The 18,200-nt window shown below is 40.7% G+C and overlaps 1 protein-coding gene across 1 annotated transcript in view; it reads right to left on the bottom strand.

Moving 5' to 3' along the window:
* Positions 1–288: 288 nt before the first annotated feature.
* GCH1 (GTP cyclohydrolase 1) overlaps positions 289–18,200 on the bottom strand; it is a 37,743-nt gene continuing 19,831 nt past the window's right edge. Inside the window, exons 3-6 of the mRNA XM_087728292.1 lie at positions 10,464–10,519; positions 4,211–4,242; positions 3,003–3,087; positions 289–632 (exon numbers count right to left, since the gene is read on the bottom strand). Of these exons, the coding sequence (XP_087584418.1) occupies positions 506–632; positions 3,003–3,087; positions 4,211–4,242; positions 10,464–10,519 (300 nt within the window). The 3' untranslated portion in view covers positions 289–505. The remainder of the gene's footprint in view (positions 633–3,002; positions 3,088–4,210; positions 4,243–10,463; positions 10,520–18,200) is intronic.

Raw genomic sequence — 18,200 nt, 5'->3', positions numbered from 1 at the left:
GAATGAACGACTGAACAAATGAATGAATGCCTAATCATATGGGAAGGAAGTAACACCCTCTCTTTAACATCTAGAATATGAAAAAGCCTCTAATTCCTGTCTTTCTTGGCCTTGGAAAAAAGGATGGAAAAATTTGCTGGACATTAGGGCAAAGGGTTTCTCTGTCTCAGTGAGGATAAGTCCTTCAAGCACTTCAGATGACTTTGACAAGAACAACCTGACTTAAGCCCACACAAAAACACACAGCCACTGCATGACATTGGCCTTAAAACAGTCACATAACATAGATTGAGAAAATATTTCCAGGACCTTTATGCTCCAATCACACAAGGAACCGTATGAACAAAGAAACTACATGTTGGAACTTGCCACCAACACAGTAAAACTTCAGAAATGTTAAAGTGACTGTTACTTTTCCAAAAGGAGAAGGAGCATCACAAACAGCAGAAGATTCAACATCAATGCTAGAGAAGACAGTCCAGGAAGGAAAATCGATGGCATGTTTTTAGCTACGGATGAGTGCCAAAAATTCTTCACGCGTCTTTGGGTCTTCTCTGAATACTCCAAGCATGGTGCTGGTTACAGTCTTACTGTTCATTTTCTGAACCCCTCGCATCACCATACACATGTGCCTGCAGAAGGGAAAGACAGAGAAAAAAAGTCCAGTGGAAATATTTTTGCTGGGGGAAAAAACAGCCTGTCTCTTTCTGCTCCAAAAAACAGCAGAAGTAGAATAGAAAGCTTTAGCTGTAGAATTGAAATCCAACCTGATCTTGATTTCAGTATAATAGCTTGCGAATTAGTTTTTTAAAAGATCAAATCTTCAATATTTTCACTCTCATGTACGCTTTTATTCATGATTAAGCCATGGCATTCACTGAGGTGATGAAACTATATATTCTCCATTAGGGGAGATGATATAGATCGGGGGTGTCAAACTCAAGGCCCAAGGGCCAGATCCAGCCTGCAGGGTCCTTAGATGTGGCCCATGGGGCTGCCCTGGAAACAGCAAAGGACCAGCCTGCGGTGCCTCTGCCAGCAAAAAACCCCAAAGCTCTGTTTTCACTGCAGAGGGCTGCAGGAGGCTGTTGCAGCCAAAAATGGGGCCGGAGGAGGCTGCATGCACCCCACTCCCCAGAGCTCCATTTTCATTGGCAGAAGGCCAGCAAAACAAGCTAAAAGTAAAATGAAAGGAAAGGTGAAATGTTTCCCCTTTTGCATTTGAGCATCTGAGAAGGGACAGAAAAGGAGAAAGGGAAAGAGGAAGACAAAGACAAAGAAGGGAAGAGAGCAAGGAAGGAAAAATAAGGAAGGAAGGGAAGGAAGAAGAAAGGAGAATGAAGAGGGAAGGAAAAAGAAGAAAAGAAATGAATGAATGAATGAAGGAAGGAAGGAAGGAAGGAAGGAAGGAAGGAAGGAAGGAAGGAAGATTATAATGAGAGAGAGGGAAGGTCTGAGGGAAGTCCTGCCTCAGCACTTGGCCACCACAGTGACCCTCGACAGGAGTGACATCGAGCTGGCCACGTCCACTTGCCCACACCCACCCTGGCCCCCTGAGGTCAAACACCTAATGCAGCCCTCAATGAAATCGAGTTTGACACCCCTGAGATAGATAGATGATAGATAGATAATAGGTAGATAGGTGGATAGGTGGATAGATACGTAATTATATGCAGTTCTCCATTTATGCCAACAATTGAGACCAACATTTCAGTTGCTAAGCAAGACAATTGTGAGGTTTGCCCCTTTTTACAAGCTTTCTTGTCATAATTGTTAATTGAATCAATGTAGCTGTAAAGTTAGTGACACATCTGTTAAGTGAATCGGGCTCCCCATTGACTTTGCTTGTCAGAAGTTTACAATAGGTGATCACATGACCCCCCAGGACATCACAACTGTCATAAATACATGCCAGTTGCCAAGCTTCTAAATTTTGATCACATGACTGGAGGGGATGCTGCAACAGTCATTAAACAAATGGTTGCTAAGTCGAGGACCACCTGTATGGAAACTGAACACAGAAAACCCACCCTCTCCCTCTCTCTATTCCTTCTTCCCCCTCTCTCTCCCCTCCCTCTCTCCCTCTCTCTATTCCTCCCCCTCCCTCCCTCCCCCTCCCTCTCTCTCCATTCCTCCCCCTCTCTCCCCCTCCCATCTCCCTCTCTCTATTCCTCCCCCCTCTCTCCCTCCCTCTCTCCCCCCTCTCTCTCCCCCCTCTCTCCCTCCCTCTCTTCCCCCTCTCTCTCCCTTCCTCTCTCCCCTCCCTCTCTCTCCATTCCTCCCCCTCTCTCCCCCTCCCATCTCCCTCTCTCTATTCCTCCCTCATCCTCTCTCCCCCCTCTCTCCCCCCTCTCCCCCTCCCTCTCTCTCCCTCCCTCCCTCTCTCTCCCTCTCCCATCTCCCTCTCTCTATTCCTCCTTTCCCCTCTCCCTCCCTCTCTCCCCCTCTCTCTCCCTTCCTCCCTCCCTCTCCCTCCTCCTTCCCTCTCTCCCTCTCTCTATTCTTTCCTCCCCCTCTCTCCCTTCCTCTTTCTCCCTCCCTCTCTCCATCCCTCCCCCTCCCATCTCCCCCTCTCTCTATTCCTCCCTCACCCTCTCTCCCTCCCTCTCTCCCACCTCTTTCTCCCTTCCTCTCTCCCCCTCTCTCCCTCTCCCATCTCCCTCTCTCTATTCTGCCCTCCCCCCTCTCCCTCCCTCTCTCCCTTCCTCTCTCCCCCTCCCTCCCCCTTCCCTCTCTCCCTCTCTCTATTCCTCCCTCCTCCTCTCTCTTCCTTCCTCTCTCCCCCTCCCTCTCTCGCCCTCCCATCTACCTCTCTCTATTCCTCCCTCCCCCTCTCTCCCTCCCTCCCCCTCTCTCTCCCTTCCTCTCTCCCCCTCCCTCTCTCCCTCCCTCCCCCTCTCTCTTCCCCTCCCGCTCGTTTCTTACCATACAGTCCTTCTCTCCCTCCCCTCCCTTCAATTCCCTGACTCTTTGGACACAGTACAAATTTTGCGTCAACTTACGTTGCCTCAATCACCACCCCAACTCCAGCAGGCTGCAAGGCTTCTGTGATGGCAACAGCAATTTGTTTTGTAAGGCGCTCCTGAACTGCAATGAAAAGGGGGGGGGGAGAGAGAAAAATGAATATCCTGTTCAGGAGAGAATTTCTTAAAGCCACAACTCATTAAAAATTAAAAATCGTCAGTTTTAATCATATTTTCATGGGCCACAAAGTCAACTGGTGAAGAAAGTGCTGGAAGTCTGCTTAATGGAAGGAAGCCTGTCAAGAGTCCAGAGAAGAATCAACTCTTTCCCACTTACTCCTTTTAAAAGCAGGTGCTGACCTCGGTATACGGAATACCACAGCCCAGATGGTCCTCGACTTACAACTGGAACAGGATTTGCAATCATAGACCATCGTTGTCAGGTGACCATGGGACACTGCAACCAGTTATAAAGATGAACCAGTTGCCAAGCAACCGAAATGTGGTCACGTGATTGGGTGGATGGTGGTGGCACATCTTACAACAGCCAGGGAGTGCTTTACCAGCCATAAAGCATCTGTTCCAGGTCTGTCATAACGTCAAACAGTTGTTAAGCAACTACCTACATCTGGAGACAGCCCCCTCCCCCCCCCCAAAGTAAAGCAGAAAAAATCCTGGTGGATGCAACACCACCTTGTGGTGAAAGGTTGGGCAACAGATTTGTCAAATCCATTCAGGTCTCTCCATCAATATTTACTCTGCTTGTATAATTATACATTATACATTAATTATACATTATATATTATGAAATGAGGGGAATATATTTATTGGCTGGCCGTATTATCAAGTCAAAATATATATTTCTGTAGATAATGTATATTTATAAATTGTTCCATGTAGAAATTTAGCTTATTTAGAAGCTAGGATAGAATGCTTCTCACTGATGAACATGCAGATATCCTGCATGGCTCTTATTCTCTTTGGTATTGTTTGCTGTCCAAAGTAACTTCCTGAGATGAGTAGCTGAATGAATGAATGAACGAATGAATGAACAAATTCCATGACTACGGAACTTCCTGTGTAGTGGGATATACTGTACCGGTAATAAATTGTTGACAGCACAAATCAATGCCTTCTTTTTTTAATTGCCACAGCTGATTAATAGCCCTTTGATATTGCATGGCAAATTCTATTAGAATGGCAAAACATACATTTCATTAGGTGAGGAACAAAAGATTGTCACTTGCCTTGTAATCGTCTACTGTATATTTCCACAATCCTAGAAGGAAAAAAAATAAATTCTATTAAGATTACTCTGGAAACAAATTAATGATAAGCCTAGGACAGTACTTCCAAATATTTTCCTTTATTACCCAAAACCACATTTAGTGAACTTTGAGGACCAGTTGTAGATCCTTTCTTTCAGCACTGTTGGAACTTCAAATGGATACCGTACGAATGGTTGTGATTAGATGACATTCTGTATTATAAAAACAGTATCACTGGGTGATCTTTATGTCATTTGTACAAATTACTATTGGCAATTTCATCAATTTTCTTAATAGAAATATCTGGGAAGTTTTTTGAATATATTTTAGCATTCACAGCAATCTTTAAGTCAATTTAAAAGTGTCTCTTGTGATGGGTATGGATTTGTGTATCATTACCCAAAGGGGAAAGAAACACATTTATACTCAATTTTAGGTAACTTATCAACATTTTGAGTTAGCGAATGCCTGGTCTTCAACAGTGCATTTTAACACAGAGATGTAATCCTCCACTTTTCTAACATCTTTTTTCATTGCTGTATCACTTCCTGGGATTTGCAGGGTTTAGCAACACAGGATGAGCCCCCCTACTCTGCTCTATTATACTGTTCAGTAGATGTTCTGGCCCTGTAGTTTTGAAATGTACTTCTTAAGATGGAAATCTCTGAAAGGCCACCAATTCAGCCTCTTTGATCCGCCAGAATCCAGCCTGCATTTGCCTGTTGGCAACCAGGCACAGAAAGATCCTGGGGTCACCCAAAAAACAGGAGGATATGAAAATAAACAATACTTTTCATTGTTACAGTTTAAACAAATGGAACGGGCAAGATGCTGTTGTTTTATGTTGATGTTCACTCTTCTTTTCAAGACCTGCAAACTACACTATCGTTGTCATGAGAAATTTTAGCACTAGTAATAAAGTATCCTGAGATAGAACGGCAGAACTGGCCATATAAGTCTCAACGCAGGGTGTGACACTCCCAGACATAAGCCTGATTCTTGTAATAGAAGAATTAAAGTCATGCTTCAGGTCACCTGTGAAATACAGTAGATGCAATTGGCTTTCTTGATCTGGGAGATTATGTTTGGCCAACAGCCATAATAAGAAGTGCTCCTTAGTGGGTTAGCCAAGTTTGCTTCCAGAGCAATCTCTTCTAGCTTACTTGCCCATCTAGCAAAACAAGGCTATCAAAGTACAGTTCTTAACAACTAAGTGTGGGGAAACAACTGCTTTGCTCTAGGTTTCCAGTAGGCTTCAGTTGCTTGGTGGTAGAAACTTCTCAGAATAATTCTGCCCTGCTTTCTACAGCTCTTTAGATGTTAGTAAGATACCTATTATGGATATCATGGCTCCCTCCAATCTTCCCTTCTCTTGAGCTAACTATACTCGACGCTTCCAAAAATTCCCATAAGCTTTTCTTATAAGCTTTTCTTATCATCTTAGTTGCTGTCCTCTGGACACATTGGTTTATCAATATCCTTTCTAAAATACAGTGTCCAGAACTGAATACAATATTCTAGAGGCAAACTTACCAATACCGAATAGATAAAAATAATAATTTCTCTTCTCTTCATCTTGATATTATTTGTGTTGACGTAGCCTAGTGTTGCTTCTGCTTCTTTCGCAGCTGGGTCATGCTATTAGCTGGTGTAATGCTTATGATCTGCGAAGTTACTCAGATGCCTTTCACATGTATGTCAGCTCAATAAAATCCCTACCCATTTATTTTATGCCCTGGATTAATGAAGCGCTTAACTTTTGTTCCTGTTGAAATACTACAGGACCTCAATACCTACAGTATGTGCACTTCCTTCACACGCAGTGTCACTTTCTGGTCTATTCTTATTCTATAACTTATACTCTTCAACTCTTGTATTTCATTCTTGAGTTTCATCTCCGCAAGAAAAAGCACATTCTTCCAAAAAGCTGTTGATGCATAATCATTAATAACAATTAACGAAATCTGAAAAGTGACAAAATCGGGGTGGCCCTCTGTCTAACTTTATACAAGACAGTCCTCAATATATAAGAAAAGTTAACAAAAATGCCTATCAATGGGTCACAACCCCTAGCCTGAAGACTGAGCACAAGGTGCAAAATTATTTCAATACTGTTTTTCTCAGTTTGGTTAGATATATTGCTAATGAAATCAAAGCAAAGGTTTCTAAATGCAAATTGTACACAAATCTTATCTTCTCTGTCTAGAGATAAAGTTTCTACCTTTTTGGCAATAGAATAAGTACAAACTTTCTTTATATGCAAACGTCTAGCCTCCTCCACTGATACAAGATAAGAAGCAGCTCCTCACAGAGATTCAACTTGCTTTACCATTAACTTCAGTAATGCATTGATTTGTAAGCAGGGAAAGGAAACAATGCTTGCCGTGATTCACAGACAGAAAGAAAATCATCGGATGTGAATGACAAATCAACATGGAACTCCTTACTCGGCTGCTACAATTTAGAGGTAATTTGGGGGGCACCCTAGCAATACTAATCCATTGATTTGTCCTGCCAAAGCTATCCAAAACAAAAGGCTGGTAACAGATTTCAAATAAATCTCCCCAGATGAAAAACAAATTAAGATGGATGAGGCACCATGTAATATTTTCAACATTTACTAATGCAGGCAGATAAAGGACGCCAATTATTACACAAGCAGCCCTTGTGTAAGTCAATAGATGTGAGGCAAGCGAGTCACAAATGTCAGAGTGCCAGAAGGTTTCCATTGATGCAAGAAGCAGCAGATCTTCAACAGATCCCATGGTCAACATTCAGGTGGTTGGCCACAAGCAGGTATTTACAATGGTTGCAACATTCTGGGGTCACATGATCGCCACTTCCAACCCTCCCAGGGGCTACCAACAAGCAAAGCCCATGGGATTAGCTGGATTTGTTTAACAACTGTGTGATTTGCTTAACAGTGGCAAAATAAAACAGTTGTAAAATCAGGTGCCACTCACTTAAAACCTTATTGCTTAATGAGGCAGCCTGGCTGGATCAGCCAATATAGTCCAAGTTCATCTTAACAATATGGTGATAAATGTAGCTCATTCTTTCTATACTATATCATGGTCATACGTTGAGGACGTATTCATTTAGGTTTAGGTTTAGGTTTTATTCAACTTGTATGCCGCCCTATTCCCGAGGGACTCAGGGCGGCTAACAAAACCAAAGGGAAGGGGGACAATACAAAAGGGAAGGCAGGCATTTAGGGAAGACATTTAGTGAAGCGGCAGTAAGTGCTTGCTTTTTGCAGCATCTATTATGTCCAGAACTTGTTATTCGAGAGTCAAAAACTGTCACCCTCAAGGAATCTGTCTTGAACATTAAATCAGGGTTCAAAATAGATGGGATGATGAGATGGTCATGGGGAGATATCTGTTTTTCTTATTAATGAAAAATGTGTGTGTGTGTGTACAAGGATAGGGGAAAATAAGATCGATTAGCCTCTTTTAGAATGGCTAAAAGAGTCCAGGGAGAAAAAGGAATCTGAGATTGTCCTTAAATCTGCCGCTTTTTCTTCTTTCTTATAAGAGGAGATGGAAGATGCACAACCAGCAAAAAGGAACTGCAATATCCCTTGCCAGGTTTCTTGCAATTGTACGGTAGCAAATGGGTGGATCATCCCTGGATCACCCACCTAGGTATACAAACTGCTCACTCCACAATGGTGGATCTGCAACTTGTCTCTAAGACACGCACCCAGTTGGAGTTGTGATTAAGAAGTTGGACTACGAGCAAAGAGACCAAATTGTAGTTTACTTTCAGCCACAAAACCTCACTGTGTGACCTTGAACCAATCACTCCATCTCAACCCAACTATCATAGTTATGGAAAGAAAATAGGTCTTGTAGTTAAGTACATTAGGAAAGTTAATTTTCCAATAAAATGGCCATTCTTCCGATTAAAATGTAGTTTTTGCCTCCAAGCTACTGGGTATGTGATATTTATGAGACAGATAAATACTTCCAAAAAACTGAATCATAACTGCTTATGCTTGCATAGTTCTTGATCCCTGCAGGATACCATGAAGCACATATGGTCAAATTTAACTGAGATGATTAAAACAGAAGGTCATTGTAGAGAGGAAACAAATTTCATCAGACTAAACTGTGAATGGAGGATTTAGTATTTAAAAAATGCCTTCCATGCTTATCATCTGGATGCTAAGAAACATGATCTTGTACTCTTCTGTAAGAATTATCTTATTTTTACTCTCATGCTAAACCTGACCACCTACTTTTATAAACAATTTCTCTGTCTAAACAGAGAAGCTAAAATCATCTCTGAAATGCCCAAGAATTTCTGTAATTCAGTGTTATCAGCATTGGACTAGGTAGTATGAATTGGCATAAAGTAGTTTCTTATTTTTATAAACTGATAAACAACCACGGAGAATGTTTTTAATTAGAACTTTTCCTGCTTGAGTTAATCATGGCATATTTAGCAAGGAGGTGAAGAAGTCATGGTTAGTTTATTTTAGATATCTGGACCAATTCAGCTGGGCTGTGGGGTCCTTAGTGCTCTCTGAGCTTGGTGGCTTCCTTGCAGATGTTTCATTACCAAACTAGCCAAAGCTAGAGCTGATTTACCCCAGACAAAGTTAAACATCAGAGCTTGGATTGACAGGCTAAAGCTCTATTTCTACCATTTCCAAGGCTTTAAACAAGTCACTCTCCGAATAATTTTCATAAAGCTCTGGTACCTCAAATGTGAACCCCCTCTGATATGAAATCATTGTAATTGGTCCAAAATCACTCAGTTGATTGTATGTATAAGGCGAACTCACAGCCTCAACTTTCTAGCCTGAGGTCTTCAACCACTGCATCAAACTGACTCTTTAATGGTTATTACTTAGATAATTTCTATTTACTGGCTGGGCTATGACCAGGGGTGTCAAACTCAAGGCCCAGGGGCCAGATCTGGCTCACAGGGTGCTTAGCTCTGGCCCGTGGAGCCGCCCTGAAACAGCAAAGGACCGGCCCGCGGTGAAAATGTAGCTCAGAAGGATTGCAGGTGGCCTTCTCTAGCTCCGTTTTTCCTGGCAGAGATTTGCAGGAGGCCGTTGCATCCAAAGATGGAGCTCGGGAGCCTGTTTTCGCTGGCAGAGCACTTGGGCCACCACAGGCGCCCTCGACACAAGTGATGTTGAGCTGGCCACGCCCACCTTTCCCCACCAAACACCCCCCCCCCGAGGTCAAACACAACCCTGATGTGGCCCTCAATGAAATCAGGTTTGACACCCCTGATCTAGACAGATATTGTATATAGATAGATTCCCATTGGCCTGAAGACACATCAGTATCACGTAGCATATTGGAGGCATTTTGTAAAATTAAATGGAACCAAGGCCCATTTTGGCAAGGAGTTTAAGAATGAAATTATTCTTATTTACCTCTCTTCACCTCCCACCCCTCCCCAGGCTTCTTCCTCAACTAGGTGCTAATCAAGGATTTTCTGCCTCTCCTCCTAAAGCTTCTCTCCGTGGTGAGGAGATTCCTCCTCTCCAGGATAAAACAGCAATGGACCCACCTGCAGTTTATTTCCAATCTTGGGAATCAAACATGAGGCTTGGGTTTTCCCACGTGAGGCCTTAAAAGATACTGGCCCTCGATTCACAATTCTAATAGAGCTGAAATCTAAAATCCCCAAAATTACATCTCTTTACCCAAAACCCAATTTGATTTGGGGTTTTTTTAACATCTGTGTCGATCATCTTCAGCCATTGATGGTCCAAAACACCAAACCTCCTCACTCTCTTTTAGATTATAACCCTTCCCCCTCTCTTCTGGTGAGACCACCTTACTGGAACCTAAAGAACAACCGAGTTAAATTGCTCAACATTTTGCATATAGTTGAATCTGGGAATCATTTCCCTTATCTCTACTCTTTATCTCTACCTCTGTCTCTGTATCTTTATCTCCTTCAAGTCAGTTTAGACTCCTGGTGACTATATGAGCAAAATCATACCCTTTTCCTGGCAACATCATTGGAATTGAATTGTTGTTGTCATTACCTTTATCATTGGGTTAAAAAAAATGGCTCTCCCAAAATCACCCAGCTGGCTTTGTGCCTAAGGCAAGATTAGAACTCACCACCTCCTGCTGCTCTAACCTAGTGCTTTTAACCATGCCAACCATGCCCGGTGCTTTTAACCATGCCATGCTAGTTTTACTTTGGTTACCTGCAGTTAAATAACTCACATTTTTTAAGCATTTGTTTCTCTTACCTTGCAAGCTTGCTGAGCCCAAGGACTTGTTTGTTGGGAAGGTAACCTATATGCACCTAGACAGAAGGAGAAACAAGTCATTAAACAAAGCTCAGGGCTTACTGACCTGGGAGATTCATGCATGTGCACCCATGCCATGTCACGCATGACCCAGAAAGTGACTTTATCAAAATTGGTGAGTGAGTGGAGCAAACATGCATGCCGTTGCATAAGTTTTAAAAGGTCAAGGATAAAGAGAAATCCAACATGCTTGTGAACTCACTTCCCACTTTTTCCTTTCTTTCCTGTAAAGAATAGAAGATGAAATCAGAAATCTTTTACAGTTTAGTATTTATTAAGCTTATTGAAAAAAACCAAGAATGGCTACGTAAGTCTGAGAAAGTATGGAAAGATTTCCTAACTTGATATCAATTTGTTGAAAATCTGTTAAATCAGAAATAAGTGGGACACATTACTATTCACTTCCTATCAAATGAGGCACATCTGAGCTTGTAGCCCAGGAAAAGATGTTTTCTTTAGTAGTTCAGTATATTTATGGACATGTTAGCAAATCTGATAAAGACAGGATGCAAAGATGGGCAATGCAGAAGGCAAACAATCTCAGAAACAGCAAATGAAGCAAAGAGATGGCTCAAGGCAGAATTGGGCAGCTTCTGACCTTAAAGCTACCTGCAACTTTTGGCCTCTGTTTAGACTTCTAACAAGAACAATCTGTTCCACTGTTCAGCAACCAAGGGGAAAAAAGATGACTTAAATAAGAGAGAAAGAAGAGTATGCCCAAAAGAGGAAAATGGGTGGCCTTATCCATTTTTGGTTGTGGCCCTAATATTTGTTCTGATCTAGGCTTTCCCAAAAAACATGAGGCAGAGTCTTGGTCTCGACAAAACCTCTTTTATTAAACGAATGTGAATTCCTCTCATTCACATTCAGCAAGGCCTGGCAAACAGTCTTTCAAAGAAATATTTCTGACTACGGACCTTATCTATCTTGGAAAGCTGCCATGAAAATATTTTTCAAATGAGGTGCTGTGCAAGGAAAGACTAGGGACAGAGTCTCTGAGATTCACGGACAGATCTTCACACTCCTGAAATGAATCTAACAACCAAATGAATGGATTATTTCCTGCAAAAGCCCATTCCCCTTTCGCTCCTCTTTTATTTCCTGCGGGGGGGGCAATCACCTTCCACCTGTGACTTTATTCCCAAGTCTACCCTGATTTCTGAGTTGTTCTTTTCTTCTGGGAACTCTGCACACGCACCCACTGGGAACAGGCTCTAGCTGTTCCTCTGCCTCACCGCTGTCTAGTTCCGTAGGCACCTGATCACTGCCAGACAGCCTTGGCCCCGTCTCTGCATCTGGCGCAGAGCTCTTGTCCGAGCTTTCCCCAACCTCCAGGATTGGTCCATGCTCTTCCCCAACCTCCTCACTGTCCTGACTCTGCTGCCAGCTCTGCTGGCTGCTGGTGGGGCACAACAATACTATTGCTTTTGCCCTATCTGCTATATGATGTGGCCCTTTGATTCTGCAGCCCTGGATAACAAATGATGCTCGCTAATAGCTTAGGGCCAAGGCTGATGATTCCCTCCACCTGGCTACAAAGGATTTCAGTTTGCTCAAAACACTGGTCATATATAAGAATAAAGATTCATGGATATCTACAGCTACAATTAACTGTCCAGGAATTAGGGAGCAACAGAGCAATTTTGGCTGGTTTTAAGTCAGGGGCAAAAGGTCATATTGCTCCAATTTTCCCATATCTAATACCCTGCAAGTTTGAGAGACTAACTCCCATTTTCTAGGTTTCTCATGGCTAATAGGAAATCTTAGGGCTAAAAAACTGAAGACATTTGGGCTTGGTATATGTTTTCCATTCTACCCAGTGAAGAGTATAACAATTTTGATCTATTTAACACAAGAATAAAACTAGAATCCTGATTAAACTTATTTCTATAGCTTCTTTGCAGGCTGGGTCTGGGAAAAATGATGTTGAAAGGGTTAATCTCAGACCATGATACACTTCTCTAATCCATGGCTCTTCATGTCCAGGGTCTGAACTCCCCAAATTACTAAGGAATTTGGGAATTGAAGCCCCAATTAAAGAGCACCAGTATAAAATCACTGTGTAGACTCCATAGAAATTACTAGTTGGTTTAGCAAAAACAAGGGCAAAGGCTCTCTAATTAGCTGGTAAGTATTAAAAATTAAACATCAACATTATACATACATACATACATACATACATACACAGTAAAAATATTGGGCTTTCTGTCTGGATGGTCTCTTGTGACGAGCCGATGGACAGAGAATGGAAGCAGTTAGCTTCCTCCCATAATTGGGGCATACCAGGGGTTGTGACACTATATATATATATATATATATATATATATATATATATATATATATATATATATATATATATATATATATATATATATATATATATATATATATATGTGTGTGTGTGTGTGTGTGTGTGTGTGTGTGTGTGTGTGTGTGTGTGTGTGTGTGTGTTTGTGTGTTTTTTATTTGTGGTGATAAATAAATAAAGGGAGACTAGTATAGATCTATTTCAAACTATTTAGCTCTCATCAGCTAGCCATACCCTGACTGGGATTTGAAAATCTAATATATATATATATATATATATATATATATATATATATATATATATATATATATATATATATATATATATATATATATATATATATATATATATATATATATATATATAGCGCTCATATATATATGAGATATATATATATATATGAGAGCCATATCGTATTTAGAATGTAGAAAAGTAGATATTGTTACATTTCATCTAATGAGGGAGGGAAAGTGAAGAGAAAGTGTTTCAGAATTCAGTTTTGTGGCCATTCAATTTAAAGAATGTAAGAAACACAGCCAAGTTTTTTTTTCATAGATTCTATAATTTTTCCTGCATGATAACCAACATGCAACCCAAGGACACCATGAATCATTTTTCTAAGCAACTTTGAGCAACTCAAATTCAAAATTCCTCTAAATTTTTGGGACATCAAAAAGAATTTTGGAAAAGGGCCTTTAGGCTAGGAAAGAATTTTCTTCCCAGACCTCAAAATTTACTGGCTGGTTTAGCAGATCAGAGGAAGCAGCTGTTTAATGAGTATAGTAAAGAATGGATCCTAAAGAGGAGAAAAGCATGAAAGCAAGTTCCAACACAAACACAGAGAATGACCTTCTCAACCCAAATATGCCAGAAGATACAATGTTGAGCCATTGCGCCAAGTCATACTAGCCCAAGGAAAACCATTGATTAGAAATCTGGCCTATAAATCATGTGTATTTCTTTTAAGTTGACTACCAGTGAGACTGCCTTTGTGAACCTAAAAAAGAGAAATAAGATGCTGAGAAATCAGTTACTTGAGGAGTTGGCATAGAAGGTTGGCATTGTCTGTCTCATAAGAATTATTTGGAACAATACCAGGAATATCTGATTTTCTGGAAAGAACAGACTATGTGAAAATAATATGTGAACAATAAATTTTAAGTCTAACACTAAAAGTCTAGGATTTTAAGACCGATATCTCACTCAGAAGACTAAGAGTAACATAGCATAACTTATTCCATTTGAAAGAAAAGGAAACAAATCATCACACAATAAGATAATTAAGAAGTAATTATATATATATATACACACACACACACATACACACAAATATACACACACAGACACACACAAACACACACATACAGTAGGAGCATGATGGTTCAACAGTTAAGAAGCTTGTCGGCTGGAAAGCTGTCAGCTCAGATTCAAGACACAAGGTAACAAGGTGAGCTCCCATTACTCCTGCCCACCTAGCAGTTCAAAAGCATGCAAATGCGAGTAGATAAATAGGTACCACTTCGGTGGGAAGATAACAGTGTTCCATGACCATGGAAGCGTCTTCAAACAACATTGGCTGCCTTGGATAAGAAATGAAGATGAGCACCATTCCCTAGAATCAGACATGACTGGACAGAAGAAACCTTTACCTTAATATACTGGTACATTAGTATCCACAGATACTAGTCGTTTTGAAGATCTTTAAATTCAGAATCTGAATTTTAAGTGTATTGCCACTTTTTCTCTCTCAGGGCAAGCCTATGGAATATCTGCCTGTTAATGGCACAATATACAATGACTCATCTGCGCTTTCTATATTATATGCTTCATTTAATGTGTTCACAAATGTTTCTCATTGTTTTTATTTAAGAAGGGAAAAATGCCATTCACAGAATTTAATTTTCTCTACAGAGGAAAACTGGGAGAGAGCAATATATGCTAAAGATCTTATGAAATACAATGCAACAGAGAAAGGGAAACATCAGTTCAAGTCATTGATGAATGTCTTGTGATCTAGGACTATGTGGCCTTCAAAAGTCCCTTTGCAACCAGCCTTCAAAGTTTTCTAACTCTTAACTTTTCAGCTTGACTCCTGATACCTAAATGGACACATGGAACTCCCCAGTAATCTCCCTTCGAAATATCAATCAGTTCCAACCCTGTTTAGCTTTGCTGGAGCAAAGTCAGTACAGGAGTTACTCTTTGTTGAAATCCTTTCTGATTATAATTATAAAGAACTGAAACATGGTTTCCTGACATTTATAAGGTTGGAAATCCATCAAAACTATAGAGGAAGCTGTAAGATAAGCCAAGCATAATTTTTAAAATCGAAGACAATCTCCAACACCCTCTTCCAAAAAGCCTGACCCATCATTCTTCCACCCAAGGTGGCCTTTGCCCATTTAACAACTAGCTTCTCCTGGCTTAAAGCTACATATTTTTAAACAGTATTTTTAGTAATAAGTAGGGAAGGGACTCTGAGTCAATTCGATCAGACAGTATCAGCATTCAGAATTCTGCATAGCTAGGCTACGTGGATATGAAAAGGTTCCCCTGTGAAAGGAATGGAGAGGAGAAATAGGGAAAGTAAAGGTAAGTAGCAAAATTGTTCTTACTGTGCTACGATTAGGCCAAGGGCATTTTCAAATGGGTCTCTTGTGACCCAGAAGAAGTCAAAGCTTATGTCTGTGATGATAAAAATTTAATGTACAGATCTCTGCCCGCAAGGTGTGCCCGCCAGGGGTATTACACGAAGGGCTTTGAAATGAAATGTCAAAAACTATTAGGAGAGAAATCCTGGCTGGTGCAGGGTGATCGAAGCAAGAAGAAAACTGACAGCGCTCTTGCTAAAGAAAGGTGAACATTGTGCTTGGAGGGTTTTCTGTGGAGGTTAGATGGCCTTGACCCCAGCGCTCATTCACTAAAAGCCTGTAGAGTCCAACAAGCAAGTTGGAGTCTGACTTCAATCCATCCTTGCTTCTCTTTTGTCAACTTCCTGAAACTTCAGGTCTTCATAAACACCTGAACCTGTAAACCTTTTTAAACCTGAATTAAATTAAAATGAACACATCATTATATCCAAAACGCATAAAAGCAATACATTCAGAGGTGGTATTCAGCCGGTTCTCTCCGGTTCGGGCGAACCAGTAGCGGCGGCTGCAGGAGGATCCTCCCACCTGCTCCGACGTAATGTGCGAGCACTGCACATGTGCAGAAGGTGGTGTGCTTGTGCAGACGAGGCCCATGAGCTCACATTTGTGAACCGATAGGGAAGGTAAGTGATACCACCTCTGAATACGTTTACTGTTATTTCTTCTTTTCAGGAAATTTTAGGACAGCCCCTAGCACAGTATAACGTAATGTAACATGACATAATATAACATGACATAATATAACAATAACATGACATCTCTTATATAACTTAATATATAACATAACATAGCACATAACATTATTCTGCACCAGATAAGATTCAGTTTGCATGTTTGAAAGGGCTCCCTTCTAATAATATACTCAGGTACAGACTTGAGTCTGACATCGATTACATTTTTCTTTCCCCCTTCCTTTTATTCCAGCTTCTCTAACAAAGATTAATTCTAAAGCTTTCATTCCACAACATTTCCTGTGTACATAAATACATACTGTTAGGAATATAATCTAACGGTTGGGTTGGCAATATATAAATCATGTAACAATGCTATATCTGTTTCTTTAAATCATGCTGTAAAATGTGATTGGTTGCTGTTTTCCTCAATCAGCCATAAGAGAGAGCCAGAAAGACTGTTAGCTCTCTGTTCCTTAAATGCTGGGCTGATTTGGAAGCTGGCTGTTAGAAAGTGCCGTGAGCTATTGTAAGTTTTGCAACTGCTAGCAAACTTTGAGTACTGAACTGATTATGATACTGGATTATGTTATTTGGATTACCCCTTAACTGAAAGACATTGATGACTGACTGTCTTATCCGTGTATGACTTGGACTATTTGATGGACTCTGATACCTCTATTTCCATGAAAGTAAAAGCCTATTTAAACTACAGTGTCTCTGTATGCTGGTTTGTGTGTTCTCCAACACAACTCCCACAATGCTTCTCTGAACACACTCGCTCTCCCAATGGGGAGCTTACCTAACACATACTGATCTAATAATTTTAGTAGTAAACAACATTATGCAAAATACAGGGGGGAAAACCAAGAAGTTGTAAGAAAAAGAAGCTAAAGCAAGAAGAAAAGAGGAAAGGAAATCTAATTTATATCAGATCATTCACCACACCTCTAGCCTCATATTTCCAGACTTACAAAACATCCTTGTTTCCATCACACTCCATACCCATAGATAGTAATCCTCATTCAGCAACCATTTGAAGTTATGCCAGTGCTGAACAAGGAGATTTATGACTGCTCCTTGTAGTTGTGGCTATTGTAACATCCCTGCGTTCATGTGCTTATGATTCAGGCACTTGACAACCAATTCACAATTATGATGGTCTCAAGTCATCTGATCGATTTCTGTGACCTTCACTGCAGGCTTAACAAGCAAAATCAACAGGGAAGACAACAGAAGGTACAAATTGTGATCATGTAAACTCAGTGACTGCATGGGATTCACCTAATCCCCAAATTTACCCAAAGCATAACTGCAGTTGTAAGTCAGTGTGGACACATGACACTGCGCTTAACAACCTTGTCACTTAGTGTGGAGTTGCTGGTCCTAATTACTATTGTTAAGCAAGGACTATCCATATTTCCTTTTGTTCTTTATAATTCTCACTTTGCTCTTATTCAGGTTCTCATCAGATCCATCCAACTACACTCTTTTCTATCCTCTCAGCAAATACACACACACACACACACACCTCTGTTTTGTGATCAAATTCATTCAATGTGTTTTTGTATTTGTATTCAATCCATATTCATTCAGCACTCATTTATTTATTGCACTATCACTTCTTATTTTGTTATACAAACACACCTCTTAACTAAGTCTCTCCCACATCACTGGACTTACTTTTCAAGAATTGCTGGCCAGTGTTGATGGTGACCAATCACAAGAATTTTTGCCTGCTCTGGATAGGGTTGCAATCTCCCTGAAAGTCCAGGCACACAATTGGGCTGCTTGTCAACCCTATATTTCCTCTGAGTTCTCAGATAAGTGTGGTGGTGAGAGGCATTTAATTTACCAGCTTTGCCTCCGCTTTAATAGGCCTCTATAATCCAAGCTGGTTACCTCCTGAATAGTTTACATTACCATAATGCACCTTTGTGTGAAATATACTTCAGAAGGATACTTGGAAGTTAGGCAGTGCCATCGTAAGTATCAAGATGGGTGGGAAGAAGGAGCAAATGACAATAGATGCATAATGATTCCAAGG

Source organism: Thamnophis sirtalis, unplaced genomic scaffold (genome assembly GCF_051295495.1).
Source record: "Thamnophis sirtalis isolate CommonGarterSnake01/CBP01778 unplaced genomic scaffold, rThaSir2_p1.2 scaffold_1, whole genome shotgun sequence".
Lineage (NCBI taxonomy): Eukaryota > Metazoa > Chordata > Lepidosauria > Squamata > Natricidae > Thamnophis > Thamnophis sirtalis.
This window is presented reverse-complemented; position numbering and strand designations above follow the sequence as displayed.